This window comes from Lytechinus variegatus, chromosome 3, assembly GCF_018143015.1.
Source record: "Lytechinus variegatus isolate NC3 chromosome 3, Lvar_3.0, whole genome shotgun sequence".
NCBI classification, from domain to species: domain Eukaryota; kingdom Metazoa; phylum Echinodermata; class Echinoidea; order Temnopleuroida; family Toxopneustidae; genus Lytechinus; species Lytechinus variegatus.
This window is the reverse complement of record NC_054742.1, coordinates 49,664,364-49,681,196: the sequence shown is the minus strand read 5'-3', so window position 1 is coordinate 49,681,196 and position 16,833 is coordinate 49,664,364. Positions and strand designations below refer to the sequence as shown.

General features: G+C 34.8%; 1 protein-coding gene across 1 annotated transcript; it reads left to right on the top strand.

The window, feature by feature from the left end:
- Window positions 1-5,570: 5,570 nt before the first annotated feature.
- On the top strand, window positions 5,571-13,468 carry LOC121411253 (cholinesterase 1-like). Its single transcript, XM_041603865.1, has 10 exons — window positions 5,571-6,409; window positions 7,211-7,387; window positions 7,761-7,920; window positions 8,342-8,419; window positions 8,776-8,894; window positions 9,888-10,058; window positions 10,441-10,880; window positions 11,234-11,428; window positions 12,615-12,796; window positions 13,013-13,468. The coding sequence occupies exons 1-10, from the start codon at window positions 6,236-6,238 to the stop codon at window positions 13,129-13,131; spliced, it is 1,815 nt and encodes a 604-aa protein (XP_041459799.1). The 5' UTR covers window positions 5,571-6,235; the 3' UTR covers window positions 13,132-13,468.
- The last annotated feature ends 3,365 nt before the right edge of the window (window positions 13,469-16,833 follow it).

The following is a 16,833-nucleotide window of genomic DNA, read 5'->3' as shown; positions in this document are numbered from 1 at the left end:
TGCTTTTAAAGGTTAATCTTACACCAGGATGTCTTACATGATTTCACTAATAATTTAGCATGTTTTTCCGTTCATATTATCAAGTTCAAAGGTCAGTTAGGGTCAATGACCTATGACCATATTCTGGTTTCAAATCTTACCTACTATTTAAAAAAAAGTCCTACCTGAAGCAAATTAAGTTGATTGCTATTTCTTTTTTTTGTCTAGCATGAAGTTCGGCAGATGTCTCCTATGATCATACTTGGTACATAGAGGTCAAATGTAAAATGATATGAGGTCATGTTCATTCTTTTTTGAAGTTTTTTTTAACATGTTCTAATTTCTTTATTTCTCCATCAATTTTGATCTCACTTCATTAAATAGATTCTTGGGTTATACAACATGTGTACTTTTGAGAATGGTGGGGTCAAAGGTCATCAAGGGGTCAAAACTTCAAGTTTTACTTCAATCGCTCATTTCTTTATTTTTGCATCAATTGTGTTTGCACTTGGTACGAATGATTCTTGGTTAATACCACATGTGTATTCATTAGGATAATTGGGTCAAAGGTCCTCAAGGGGTTAAAAGGTCAAGTGATTGGAGGTAATGTCCATCCTTTTCAATTTATTGTTTAACTTGCTCTCATTTCTTTATATCTGCACCAATTGTGTTCAAACTTGGTATAAATGAGGGCATGTTCATCTTTATTTAAGTTTTTGTTCAATTCGCTCCCATTTCTTTATTTCTCCATCAATTTTGATCACCCTTCATTAAAATGATCATTTGGTAATACAACATGTGTATTGTTGAGGATGGTGGGGTCAAAGGTCATCAAGGGGTTAAAACTTCAAGTTCTTCTTCAATCACCAATTTCTTTATTTCTGCATCAAATGTGTTTACACTTGGCACACATGATCTTGGGTAATACCACACGTGTGTGGAATAGGTAAGATAAGGTAAGAGGTCATCTTGAGGTCAAAAGATCATTTTGTTTCTTTTATTGATCGCGAAAGAAGGCGAGACTTAGTCTGCAGGCACAGACCCTGATTGGAACCACGCAAAGACCAGCACATACAAAACTTGCCAGAGAGCTTTCAGTACACAACACATGAGTAGGCTGCACATTCAGACCCTTAACTCGAGTGAAGTGTTTGCCAAGCAGACTAGGCGAGACTCGTGGTTCTCGAACCACCTTTAGTCCAGGATAGAAGAGGCATAACCTTGTTTTTTTTATATATACAATATTTTTTATGGTTTCTTGTCGATTCGATGGTGCTGATTACGAATCTGAATGATGCCACTCGTGTAACCTTAAACCTTTTCCGCAAATTGGCAAAATCCAATATGGCCGCCAAAATATGCAAATTACCCATGAAAATCATAAAATTGTCCGTACATTGGCTGTGAAATGCATGAAATTGTGTGGCAGGAGTGAAATACAATCTTAAAAAATTATTTTTGACAAAAAATTTATCTTCCTGATATTCAAAATGGCCGCCATAGGCCGTTGTATACACTATCATGTACAATCACGACAATATGAATAGGGAAAACTAATTTTCACAAAAATGAGCACTAAACTGCAAAAAATCGCGATGTATGAACGAAGTAATATATGCAAATCACCATTACTAACGAGATATATCATTTGTTATGTCATATATGGGAAAATTGCAGTATTTTTTATATCTGAAATAGCCGCCACTGGCCCAAACAGTATTGCGTACAATGGCAATGGGGGCCAAAAAATTCTCAAGAGTGATCACTAAAATGCTTATTATGAAGATTAAACAGTTGGAATACTGACTATAAACACAATTACTAACGAAATATATTATTAATATGCCATGTATGTGGTGAATGTTGTATTCTGATATTCAAAATGGCTGCCAAAGGCCCTAAAAGTATTATACACCATGAGAAATGGGAGAAAAGAAGTCACAAGAGTGAGCGCTAAAATGCTATGTGATAAATTAATTGGATACTGTCTAAAAACGTATTTTCTAATGAAATATATCATTCAGGTTTCAAGTTTGTGTTAAATACTGTATTTCGACTTTCAAAAATGGCCGCCATCGACATTAACCGTATTATGTACAATGCAAAGTGGGAAACCAATATTCACAGGAGTGAGCTCCATAAATGCACGTAATAGTGATCTATGAGTAAAATATTGTCTAAAAGCATCATGTCTATTGACATATATCATTTATTCTGCCAGTTATGTGATAAATACAGTTATTTTTAAGTCAAAATGGCCGCTACAGTCCCTTACGGTATTATACACAATATGAATGGGAACAAATCTTTTGAAGAGAATTTGGCTTTACTTGGTCAAATGGTAATGTATGAGTGGAATGTTGTCTGAAAACATGATTTATAACAAAATATATCATATCTTATGTAATTTAGGTGATAAATACTCCATTTCAACATTCAAAATGGCTGTCATATGCTCTTTTTGTGAACATCATTTGTCTCCACCCAAATTGTATATTATACGATAAGTGCCTATGGTGGCCATTTTCAATTTAAAAATGCAGCATTTATCACCTTAATTACACAACATTATGATATATCCGAGTTAGAAACCATTGTTTTAGACAATAATTAATCTTTACATCACAATTCACAATTATATGCAATATTTAGAATCAGTCAAGCAAAGCAAATTCTGTCAAAATGATATGTCTCATGTTACAATGTACACAATACTTATAGGACCTATGGCAGCCATTTTGGATTTCAAAATACAGCATTTATTACCTCCACCATATCCACGACCCATATGTGATGTATTTAGTTAGAAATAATGTTTAAGACAATATCTTTACCCGTACATCACAGTTATATGCATTTTATGATTCTCACTCTTGTGAAAATTAGTTTCCCTGCTCGCATGTTACACAATTTAGTTAGGGCTTCTAGAGGTTATTTTGAATGTCAAAATACATTATTCATCACCTATATGAAAGAAGAAATGCGATGATTAAAAAAAATGTTTTCAAACAACGTTTTACTCATACAACAGGATTATATTATGTCATAGTCAAGCAAATCCAAATTCTTACAAATTATATGTCCCAATTCACATTGTAGATAATACTGTTAGGGCCTATAGGGGCCATTTTGAATTTCATAATACAGTATTTATCTCATGCATGACAAAAGAAATGATATGTCTTCTATAAAACATGTTGTCAGACAATATTTTACTCATTGATCACAATTACATGCATTTTATGTTTCTTACTCGTGTGAAAATTAGTTTCTCTATTCGCATTGTACATGATGAATATAGGGGCTATGGCGGCCATTTTGAATTTCAAAATACAGCATTTACCACATAAATGGCATATTTACAATTATGTTTTTAGTCAGTATTCCACTCGTTTATCTTAATAATATGCATTTTAATGCTCAATCTTCTAATTTTTTGGGCCCCAGCCATTGCCATTGTACGCAATACTGTTTGGACCAGTGGCGGCTATTTTAGATATCGAAATACAGCAATGTTCCCATATTTGACATAATAAATAATATATCTCATTAGTAATGATGATTTGCATATATTACTTCGTTCATACATCGCGATTTTTGCAGTTTAGTGCTCATTTTTGTGAAATTTAGTTTTCCCCATTCATATTGTATATGATAGTGTCTACAACGGCCTATGGCGGCTATTTTGAATATCAGGAAGATACATTTTTTGTCAAAAATTACTTTTTAAGATTGTATTTCACTCCTGCCACACAATTTCATGCATTTCACAGCCAATGTGCGGACAATTTTATGAGTTTCATGGGTAATTTGCATATTTTGGCGGCCATATTGGATTTTGCCAATTTGCGGAAAATGCTCAAGGTTACACGAGTGGCATCATTCAGATTCGTAATCAGCACCCTCGAATTGACAAGAAACCATAAAAAAATATTGTATATTTAAAAAAACAAGGTTTGGTCAATTTTCTATGGGGCCTATCCTGGACTACTTGTTTTTAACTACTTGTAGACTGCTGTCATATAGGAACAGGGCATCGTTTCATAAAATGACCCGGTGGGTGTTTCTTGTGACAGAGTCTTTTCGTCCGACTTACACCAGATGATCTATTAGCCAATCAAAATCAAGGGAAATTATCAGATTTGAAAAATTGTGAGGCAACAAATTATTAATGAAATGCTTTCAAGAGTAGCAAAGTCATTTCTTTTTGGCGGACATGTTAAACGCCCCTTGCTCCATTTTCCAGCCAACTTTATGAGAAAAGGTTTCGACAACTATAATGTCATTGTACATGGTTGATGAAACCTATCTGAATGAAACATCCGTCTTCTTATTGGTCAAATAATCATTTGATGTCAATCACATAATGATGATTAAATAACATATTACTGAAAACTTATCTAACTTATACATGTATAAATTTATTAATCACGCTCTGGATAGTCAATTTCTTCTTTCATGTCCATTTATCTGTCCGATGGTTACCATAGTAACAATCAGAAACACGTGCTTCTCAGCCAATAAAACGACGCAATAAATGTCCTTTATCAGATCACGATGGGGTATTGCAAAAAACAGTAACATGTTTAACTATAGTGGTTTAACCCCTGATTGAAAAAATTACTTGATTTGGTGATGATACGTTTTTTTGATCAAAAGAACAAACATACACAAATTAGAACTTTTCGCTGGTTAAAAGACATAACATGTATTTCTATTTAACTTGCTATTGTTGCTGTTCCATATCATATTACTTCATTTTACCTATATAATTGCTTTGATTTAATACGTGCATGTTCGAACGAAGTATGTACAGATGTTCAGATAATGCTTTTATGTCTGTTTGTATGGTTCGTCTGATGTGGATAAGAGTATCTTTAGGGTTAGGGGTTCTTATATGTAATTTTGACATAGGTGATTTGAAAGAATGTCTGTTTTATGATTACCTTGTATTTTATTTTATTTTTTTTTGCAATTCAATATTTAAGAAATACTTTGATATTTATAAGCTGAAACCATGCTAATAGAGTATCTGTTTTTTCACCTTTTATTAATACACACAGTGTTATTCTGTATTGCAATACATTGCAAATTGCTGTTTAAAATTTTAAGCAAGTTGTTTAAGCCCGTCACTCTCTTAACTATTGTATGAACGTTTTAAACAACTGTTCAAATTTTTAAACTAGTTTTTTTTGTTAAGTCTTAAAAATTACAAACAAAAGTTTAAACAATTTGTTGTTAGAGTGGCAGGCTTAATGTGCAATTTTTTTCGGTGTACAACATATTTTGGGCATCAATTTAAAGAAGAATGTGATTTTTCTTGTCATGTTCGAGAGTTATGCGCCGTTCTCTTTGAAAATATATTATTTCAATTTGTCTAGATCCATGACATTGTACCAATTATGATTATTGTCTTTCCTAGATGCCAAGCAGACTATTTCTATCTCTTTCTTTCTCCTTCTCTCTCTATACATATTTTAGGAAGTAGATCCTTCGCGGAACGTGTTCTTTCATCGTCACAAACATAAACTCCTCAAAAAAGTTTGGAAATCTGACTTTGATCGATAGTCCCTCCTCGGATGTGATTGATACAAGTGAATGGATCATTTAATTCTCTTTAAAAAATATGTTTAGATATGATTACGGCTCGCATGGAGGTGCAGTGTCTTCAAATGTGGGGGCGAGGTCGAAATTTAAATGTTGCAAAATAACACAATATTGACAGTCACGATTCTTTTTTCCGTAGTGATGAGCGAGTTTTTCAGCGGTTTCTTTTGTTTTCATGCACCTTAACATTAACATGGAATCAAACACAACAACCCGACATGGATGCATGGGTATTCCAAACCACGACTAAAATCTCACAGAACCGTCACTACATAAACCACAACAAAACATGAGCAGGGGCTTGATTTGAATGGATATTCATCTTTATTGACACAGACAAAATGATCATGCTTTTTATTTACCCATCATGAATATTTCTGCCTGCTCGTTTTGCAGCTTTTCACTTCAGACCTCATTCACACTTTTAAATCCTATTCTTTACTTGATGTATGTATGCATTTATATATGACGATGAAAGAACAAGATGCTGCAGGACGTAGCAAACTTTCGACCTTTCATCTACATGTATAGTGACATTTCACCTACATAACACGTGGATCTATTCATAAAAGTAAACAGGGAACAACTCAAGTCGCTTCATTCTGTGAAACAAAACAATCTGATCAAGACTCAACTGCATTTCGTCAAGATGGCATCCTTGCGAATCATTCAAAGTGTGGTCTTCATGGTGATAATGGTAGCTCGCAGAGGATTTGCTGATGATCCCATGGTAACGGTACAACAAGGAACCTTAGTCGGGAAAACGGTGACGTTCGATGAAAACAAATTCATCAATGTATCAAAACAAATCGATTTGTTTCTGGTAAGCATACATGAATTTATGTGGCCATGTGATTCGTAGTCATTGGTATAAAAATGGGAAATTTGAATATTTTTTCACTTTGAAAAATGTAAGAAAAATTGACTAGAAAGAGCTTTACTTTGTTGTTGCTGGTTAGTTTGAGTTTAAGAAAAGTATAATACAGAAAATAGAATATGCTTCAAACGTGGCGGGAAGGTAAATCGCATTCCCATGTAACAAACAAGGTCTCGGTTTTGAAAGCCTTTGTGAAAAGATACATTTTGTGGGACTTCGGCAAAGAACTTGTGGTCGTATACGATTTATTTGAAAGCAAGCAGAATAAGCAGAATTTAGAAACAGATGGGTGTTTTTATCAAATATAATTTATTTCAATCAATAGTTTCGCAGATTTGATTTTCTTTAAAAAAATGCTTATGAAGCACAATAAATAATGCTATAAACCTGCACAAATGTGAAATGTTTGCTCTTGATCTGTCAGTCGTTTTATGTTGATTCAAACTTTGTTACCTATGACTATACTATGCAACTCTCGTTTTATATATGTCCACTTCTGGAAAGGGTAGGAAGGGAACCTGTTTTATACTAGGCCTACAATGTTAAGTGCTACATACATGTAAATATAATGGTTTCTTTCCTGTTTTAATAAGGTCTTCTGAGAAGGGGGAGGGGAGGTAGGAAGCGGGTTTCCAGATTTTTGTTTTCATCCATTAACTCTAGTTAATCGATATTGCAAAGCATATATTGGAACAAGACGATGGAAAACTGGAAAACAACTTCCCTTTTTCTATTTTCTTTCTACAGGGAGTTCCATTTGCCGAACCACCTCGTCGTTTTGAACCTCCTCGTCGGAAAGAAAATTGGTCAGATGTATGGAACGCCACTTCTTTTAAATCATCGTGTTTTCAGAATCCACATCCAATTAACACACCACCAAGTGAGGACTGCCTATATCTAAATGTCTACGCTCCACATCCGACGGTAAAAGACAAATCGTAAAATCTTCTATTTGCCATTTTGGTAAATTAAAATTTAATGGTTGTAGCAATGTTTTAATGCGTGACAAAGTCTAACTGATCAGTAATTATAGATATTAGAATTCGGGAAAGAACGGGTGTCGCAAAAAGTCACTGATTTATTTATTTCATTAATCAATTGTTTATCAATTTTTATTTTATTTCGTTATCTTTTTAGTTTTGTATATTTTCAAAAATAATTATGTATTAATGTATCTATTTTCTAATGTATTTTCTATTCCGGGGGGGGGGGGAGCTTTTCCATCGACACAATATTCAATCACCCTTTGCTAACATTTTTATTTGAAACTAGTTGATTATTTTATTACCACCAACAGCCTACCAAAGCTGCGGTGATGGTGTGGATACATGGAGGATCGTTTAATGATGGCTCAGCGATGTCATATGATTACTATGGGGTACCATTGGTGGCAGTCGGTGACGTAATTGTAGTTTCAATAAACTACAGGGTGAATATATTTTCGAGATTATCAACAGGTAAAATACTGGGTTTTTGTTCACTTTACTTTGTACAACTATTTCGTTATCTTCAGAATCCGTATTACCTTGTTAAATGTCTAGATTTTATCCGGAAGATGGGGTTTGGATTGATTCTATATATTAGGTTAACGATGCTGGGGTTTCAACTGATACTATGGGGCATTTTGTCAAAAGCTTCTCGGTTTTCTTAGTTGTATTTTTAATAGATAAGACGTACAATTCCTTCCAGACAAGTTAAGTCGCTTTCATTTTCTTCCACTGACACATCCCCCCCCCCTCTGATGAATGTAGTTTTATTTTATAACTGACACTGATGTCTTTCACTGACATGTTTTAATGTACCACCAAATAATCGAATATATTCGAAACCCTGAGTAAAAATTAAAAATAAAAAAATCTATGTGGCATATCATTATAGGAGACGATGCCGCAAAGGGTAATTTCGGATTGTTGGACCAGGTTGCTGCTTTACAGTGGGTACATGACAATATCCAAGGTAAGTTTTACAATGCAAATATGATAGTGCCATTGGAAGGTAAATATTTGATATGGGTTTTCTTTGTGCTTGATCTTGGCAACAATGTAGTTCGCAGGCCATAAAAAAGCATTGGTTTGTCGACAAGCGCTAAAATGATCTAAAAGTTTTTTTACTATTGTACAGTGCTTGAAATCACGAACGTTGGTGATTTATCCAATTCATGACTGTGGAGAAAACAAAATAAATAAGTTTGGTATTTATTCATGTAAACTCATATTATCTCCAAAGGACAAAAAAGTATTATTTAACAAAGAAAAACAACTGTATAATTAATTCACACATTGAATGCATATTTTCGCTTGTTCACTGTCTAGCTTTTGGGGGTGATGAAAACAAGGTGACAATTTTCGGAGAGAGTGCAGGTTCAGCTAGTGTTAATTTTCATATGCTTTCCCCACTAAGCAGAGGTCTCTTTCATCAGGCAATCATGCAGGTATGACACTATGATATAATAACTTGCTATCTAACTTTCATGTTCTTCAAATTTATCGCAAAACATAAATGAATGAAACTTTTTTTTTATATAGCCGGTGCTGGCTCTAACTAGGTGGTCACTATACAAAGTGATGCTCATTTGTGCACATTTAAGGGAGCAGTTGGCGACATTAGGAACCAAATTTGAACCTTTCTTAAAGTCAAGTATTATCAAAAACCTTAAAATGTGAAATGTTGCTCGTTTTAGGGTGAAACAACATATTCATGTGTAAGTTAGCCTATGGGTTAACCGTTACAAAAGCCATTATGAAATAGAGAGTGACATAATCAACAAGACAGATGAAATAAATATATACAAAAATCATCAACTTGACCGATATTGATACCTGTAGAAAGGGTCAATATAGACATGATAGAATCGCCCTTTATTTATATTGTTTATCGTCATTCCTTTTCATTCCTGTACGTATGTATTTACTTTAAATACCGGTTATATTTACAAAGTGTGCCATGAACTCCGGACAAGATTGTAGACTTTGGCGTTCAATCATCAGAATTTGTTTTATTTGCAAATAAAGTTATAAGTAGGGTTATCAGTCAAGTAGCATTTCCCATACTTCTACAGCATAGATTGTCTGAAACGGGAGGGGGCTGTGGTATCACCCTAAATGGCCAATGCAATCAAACTTTAAACAAATGGGCTAGGATGATTGCAAAGATTTGTTCTACGGTCCCCAGGTCTTGCTCAAAGCCTGTAATGTAAAACAAACTCAATAACATGATTAAATAGAATGTTGTTACCTTTCTGTTACGTCGGCTGCTATCCGGGGTCTGGGACTGACATTTAACGCCAGTATCCGAAACACGTGACCAGGGATAGAACCTCTGCATCAATTATAACTTCCCCGATGTAGCTTGGATTGCAGGCGCATGTCACCATGGTCATATAGCACTGCAAAGTTAACGTCGATATTTCATTTGTTTCTCTTAGAGTGGTACTGCTCTGGCACCGTGGGCCTTTGAGCAACACCCTGAAAATGATCGTCAAAAGGCTGAGAAACTTGGTGTTGAGATGGGATGTGAAGACGTCGCTGATTCCACTCATTTAGTTGAATGCCTGAGAAATCAAGACGCCAATGAGTTGATGACTACAGCTATCAGGGTAAACCATATTCATGTGCAACACCAAAACTTTGTTGACTGTCAGAAGAGTAATATATCTTAATTAGAAAATCGTTAATGCTGTAATTTTATTAACAGATAGACCATTGATGTAGTGTTTTTCTTTAGTATTACTTTAGTATTGTATCTAGCATGACCTTTTTAACTATTTATGTTTATTCTTATATTTGTATTTTCAATTATGTCAATGACCTCGTAATGCATTTACCGAGGTTAATGATGAGACATATCTTTTCTAAAGAGCTCTTTATTCAGCACATAATTTTCTTGAACTTCATTTCAGTGACATAATTAAAAAAAATCATATAGGGGGTCAGATGATCTGAATTGAATAACGCTCACTTTTCTACTTTTCTGTATAGGTTTATGGCAGCTATCAGGTCACGTTAGACGGGGTATTTATGAAAGATACACCGTCTAACCTATACAGGAGAGGGGAATTCGCTCATGTACCTATCCTAGCAGGATTTAATAAAGACGAAGGAACTTTCGTCGTCGTATTCACTCCTCCAAGTTTCCATGGAACCCCCAATCCCCCTCCATTACCTCGGGTACTATTCGATGGTCTGGTGAAAGACAGTGTTTCTGTTTACGGTGATGATGAACTTTTGGAAGAAGCTGTTTTCCAACAGTATGTCGACTGGACGACGTATGATCAGGACAATGTGAATTATTTCACTCCAATTGTTGATGTTATTAGCGACAGTTTCTTTGGATGTCCAACGGATGCCGTCGTGAGGTACCATGCTGAAGCAGGGGATGAGGTCTTCAAGTATTTTCTGACGCATGCCCCATCAGCTACGTAAGATTCCAACACCTTCTTGCTTATAGTTTAACTAACAGAAGAAAAATACCGAATTCTGGTTTCAAAGTAGTAATCAAATTTAGACCTGACAGTTTTTATGGGCTGTGAATGTAATGATGATGAATTCCTCCTAAATATAAGTTTCCGTTGCTTGATCTGTGCTCTTCTTAAAATGTCATCCTTCATCATTATGATATTATGACAAGATCCAAAATGTTTATTTATTTACTCATTTAATTACATCCTATAGAACCAATATGTAGTTAAACAAAATGCATTATGGATATTTCAATTAAAAAATAGGATAGTGATACAAATGATGTTATGTCTCTCTTGATTTTATATTCCAGGAGCTATTTCCAAATAGGAGACACGATCCCATTTACACCTTGGTTGGGAGCGACCCACGGCGAAGATTTGATGTTCGTCTTCGGGATGCCATTCATTGAACAACTTGCAGACATCCATGGTCACAACATGACTGACTCCGAGAAAGCTATGTCAGTCCAGGTCATGCGATATTGGACGAACTTCGCTAAATTTGGGTAAAGCTTGCCTCTCAGTTATTAACCCTCTTCCGATCCGATATATTTATTTGATTCAATATGTTGATACTACACATCGATTCCTTCCAGTGTTTTTATGAGTTTTTCTTTTTTTTTAAAGAGGTTCCAATACAATAATTCAGGGACATTGAACATATTATTATAAATCGAAAGTACGACCAAACGAGCCTTCTATACTTGCCTTCTAATCGCAATGGCGTCACGCTTGAATTTGCGAATTGAAAGTGACTTGGATTTTTTTACTAATTAATTGGGATGGAAAAGTCCAGGTTCATGTTCTTGATGATATACAGTAATTTTATACATGTATTCGATTTGATCCAGATTAGCATAATAAAGTGACTCGCAGTGGGTCGTACGCATTGGGAAAGAATAGGAATAAGATTTTTTTTGTGATGTGATTTATTTTTTCATATCCAGTAAATATGGACTTTAATCACTCTTTTATCATAAACATACGGTTGAAAAGCAATAGTCTCCAGCAAGTGCTATTACATTGCAAAAATGCCGGTGTTCTTTAGATACCAGCTCGGTATTTATATAGGAAAACAATGGAGAGATGTTGAGACAGCACCACTTCGGCTTTAGGCTAACATCAGATAGACATTTAAACAACACTTTTCGGTGTTAAAACAATATCGGTTTAATTCTTAACTGATGTTGTTTTCAACACTTCTCATATTTCCCGATTTAGATAGTGGGCTGGTGTTAAATCAACACCGGTGATTTTACAGTGTAGCCCCGAAAATCACAAGATATCTACATAAATCTAGGTTATCATAAAGACAGTGCGCATAATTGAACGGATCGTTATTTGAGTTGTGCCAGGTATCCATATCGGAAAACACCGAAAACGTGCCCGAGAAGTGTTGAAACAACACCACTTTAGAAATTGGTTTTACACTAATTGGTGTTGCTTAAATGCCAAATTGGTGTTAGCCTAATGCCAAACCGGTGTCGTGTCAACACCTCCCTGGTGTTTTCCGATACAGATACCAGACTGGTGTTAAATTAACACCGGCGTTTTTTTTTAGTATATATTGAAAAAAAAGAACCGCCCAAAATGTTACAATCATGGTCCGCTGTTCTCGAACGATTTCGTGTTTTTTTTACCAAGTACACTTTAGTTTAATCGAAAATGTAATTTTCTATTTGTCTTTTTCAGAAATCCAAATTCACTAAATAAAGCTTCTGACTCAGAACAGAACTTCGATAGTTGGCCACAATACACGATACCGGAACTGCGTCATAAAGAACTTTCCCCGATATTCAAAGATGGTCGAGCCGTGAAAGCTAGACAATGCCAGCTGTGGAATGAATATTTATACGATCTTGCTGCAGTTACAGGTAATGTTTCATATTTAAGATACTTAGTCTATTGTATACCCTTTTTGTTTAGACAATATAAATCATCAGTATTATGTTCCATTTTCAGCTCTTTGTTCAGTTTAATTAATTTTTATTGATTTTCGAACTTCTTCCATTTTTAAAGTAATGATACCATGCTTGTCTCCACAACCCGTCTCGCTTTTAAATTAATTATTATTGTATTTCAACCTACAGGTAGTATTGATGATTATGAGAAGGAATGGCGGGAGGGTTACACTAGCTGGACGAACTACATGGAACTATGGAGCGACGAATTCGAAGCGTATCAGGAGAACACGCCATGCAATAAATGAGGATTTATTCTTTATGTATTTATTCCAACCAAAAAGATGCAATGACCCTCTGAAAAAAATGTCCCTGGCTCAACAAATAAGACTGGTAGATGTCACGAATCGATTATACTTGACTGGTGACCATAATTATGATGACTATAACAATGGTAAAGAATTTCCTTTATGAACAATAAAGTTATTTACTTCAATTCAATCCCGATACCAATGACGGTAATAATAATGATGCTGAATATTAATGATATCGACAAAAAGAAAATGGCGGTGAAGAGAGCTAGTGTTAAGGAGATGATGGTTAAGAGGTTGAGAAAGTATCAACACAAATATTGATTGATAATAATGACAGAGGAAAAGAAAAAGAAGACGGTGAATAGATTGGAAAAAGATGGAATCATGAGAGTGAAATTGAGTAAATACAATAGCATTGTTATCGTCTTGAAAGAGATTTGTTGAAGGATGATATAACTGAATTCAGCATTAAGTTACTCCTTGTCATGTTTGTAGGCCATAAAGTTATAATCACATGGATATTACGACGTACAGTATCATACAAATTGTTTACATTATACAAATTCTAAAATAAGGACCGAGTAAAATATGGAATTAAACAAGAAGAAAAAAAAAAACAGTCTACTTTAAGCCAAACTCAGAGGAATGTAAAGAAAAAGCAATTAAAAAGAGATAGGAAGATGATGATGGACGAGAAAAAGTGAAATTAAAACATGGAGAAGAAGAAGAAAACGAATAAGAAGACAAAAGAAGAAGAATAATAAGAAGAAAAAGATGAAGAAGAGAAAGGAGAAAAAGAAGGAGGAGAAGAAAAAGAAGTTAGATAGGCAGAGGCATATCCGTCATTAATATATTGGTCCCCAGGGGCCCGTAATAAAAAGCCTAGCAAAAATCAAGCATACTATTAATCGCTAAACTTTGTGTTACGGGACCTAGGTTGGTCTAATCGAAGGGAGTACACCTATTTATGAAAAAAAAAAAATAAATTTGATTATCTTTATCCTGAAAACAACTTTCTGAATAAAATTTTATGATTTTTCTTTAACGTTGAATCCTTTTTTTTCCTGAATATTTTTTACATTTTTTTATGTTTGAATTTATATCTGTAAGCCTTATCTTTGCATAAAGTTGGTTCGGCCATGTAATTTACAGGGAATCAATATCCCATATACATTCAATACAAAGAAAAAAAGACATAGCTAATGAAGGCTGAGAAACACACTTTTTGAGTGGTATCCAAATACCAAAGGTCCTTGGGAAGAGTTTCCCCATGGCAGTGGACCATAAACATATAATAGACATAATACTAGAAGTCCTAAAACTATAATATTAAACGTTTTGCTTAATTCTACGGGTTACATTCGTAATTCCGAAGGTTCGTGAATCCGAAAACGATATAAGGTTCGTTACTCCGAAGGTTCGTTTGTCCGAAAATGCAATAAGATTCGTTATTCCGAAAATGAAATAAGGTTCGTATTTCCGAAAATGAAATTGATTTATTTTAGTAACAAAATCGGTGTTGTAATAAAAAATAACAGGATATAATGCAATAATAGTTTCAACGGAGGATGATATATGCGTATATTGCGGTCAAAGCATGTACATTGCATCAAGAATTGGGGCGTTGATCAAGCATCTTAATTTTTATTTTCTCTGAGCAATTGCTGCCAGAGCGAATGGATTAAGAATGTTGGGCACTGTGTGTTGGCCACATGTGAATTACCTCTAGAAAATGGGATTTTTTTCAGAGGAAGGGTGTAATTTTTACCAGCTTTTGCTGGTTATGATAGAGAAAATTCCCTTTTTTCAAAACGGAAAATGCTATTTTTTTCAAAATGAAATGTGCCCGTTTTCGAAATTGAATACCCTTTTTTGTAGGACAATATAATACATGTTAGGAAATCGCAACTTTTTTCGCGCTCGCCTCATTTATTATATAGTAGGTACTCGCCCGAACCGTTCGGAATAACGAACATTATTTCGTTTTCGGACTAACAAACCTTCCGGAATAACGAAACTTATTTCATTTTCGGACTAACGAATCTTCCGGAATAATGTACCTTATTTCGTTTTCGGACCAACGAACCCTTTTTCGTTTTCGGATTAACGAACATCGAGGTATGGGCAATTTACGAGTTTCGGAATACGAAGTTTAACGAATTCTCCAACACAGTGTGTTGTGTATTAGAATAAACTGATGATATCGTGTACTATTGCTTTTGTATTGATTGTATGACTTGTGAAATCAATAATTATCATATCAGAAACGATGAGGGTTGAAAAGATATTTTGTAAAACAACTTTAAAAAGTAAGTGTGTGACGTATTCCACTCACTGATTTCCATTTCATCCGTGTTGTGCGCATATAAATGATGGTATCTACCTTATCAAGACACCAAGTTTTGATGAAATTTTCAAAAATATTATGGGGTTTAATTTTTCTTGTATTTTTTTCATTTCAGTTTGCTACACGGGTGGCCCTGGCCTCTTAATAAACGGCAATTGGAAATGGCGATGAAAATGATTAGCTATAAATATTATGATATATATCAATAATATCAATGTTTTAATAATCATGATAATAGTCCCAGTGGTCATGATAGTGTCGGGGAAAGGTATATCGTACCCAGTCGCGTATAGAGAGGGGGCTTGGGGGTTGCTACCTATAAAGGTTTCGCACACATTCGTAATTCCGAAGCTTCGTTATTCCGAAGGTTCGGATATTCCGAAGGTTCGTTATTCCGAAGGTTCGTATTTCCGAAGGTTCGTATTCCCGAAGGTTCGTTAGTGCGAAAACGAAATGAGGTTCGTAATTCCGAAGGTTCGTTAGTCCGAAAACGAAGTGAGGTTCGTAATTCCGAAGGTTCGTTAATCCGAAAACGAAATGAGGTTCGTAATTCCGAAGGTTCGTTAGTCCGAAACGAAATGAATAACGAACCTTATTTCGTTTTCGGATTAACGAACCTTCGGAACAACGAACCTTGTTTCGTTTTCGGATTAACGAACCTTCGGAACATCGAACCTTATTTCGTTTTCGGATTAACGAACCTTCGGAACATCGAACCTTATTTCGTTTTCGGATTATCATGCCTTCGGAATAACGAACTTTCGGAATAACGCCACAAATGTTCAGATTAACGAGCCTTACGTGTTCGGATTAACGAACATCGAGGTATCGGCAATTTACGTGTTTCGGAATTACGAAACTTCGGAATAAAGAACCTTCGGAATTACGAAGTGTAACCAAAGGTTTTACGACCAAGAAAAAAGGGGGATTAGGGTGAACTCTGATAATGTATTAGATATTATGTCAAAATCATACGAATATATTCTTTTTCAAATTAATTCTTAATCTAGGAATGCCTAAAATTTTCGCTGAATCGCTACATTTTAGAAATCCCCCACACGCCATTTCGTACTCCCATCACAGTCATTGCGCCATTCCTCGTGCCTGAGTGTATGCTTTCCTGTTTTGTTTGTTTGTTTGTTTTTTTTTTTAGAACAACCCAATCATTCTCTTCATTCCTTATGATTTAGCGATCATTGAATTATTCAAAAAAACAAAAAATCCTCCAAATATATCCCCCATGAATGATATAAGATTTTTAATATGAGACGGGTAAATATTTCCAAAACGTTAGATCATAAAATTGTGATTTGACTTATACAAAACAACAAAACAAAAAACGTAAATTG

Excerpts from the sequence above, each read along its gene's own strand:
- LOC121411253 (XM_041603865.1), top strand. The coding sequence starts at position 6,236 with ATGGCATCCTTGCGAATCATTCAAAGTGTGGTCTTCATGGTGATAATG. Across the intron at positions 6,410-7,210 it reads AACAAATCGATTTGTTTCTG|GGAGTTCCATTTGCCGAACC; the intron begins GTAAGCATACAT and ends TTCTTTCTACAG. Across the intron at positions 12,797-13,012 it reads CGATCTTGCTGCAGTTACAG|GTAGTATTGATGATTATGAG; the intron begins GTAATGTTTCAT and ends TTCAACCTACAG.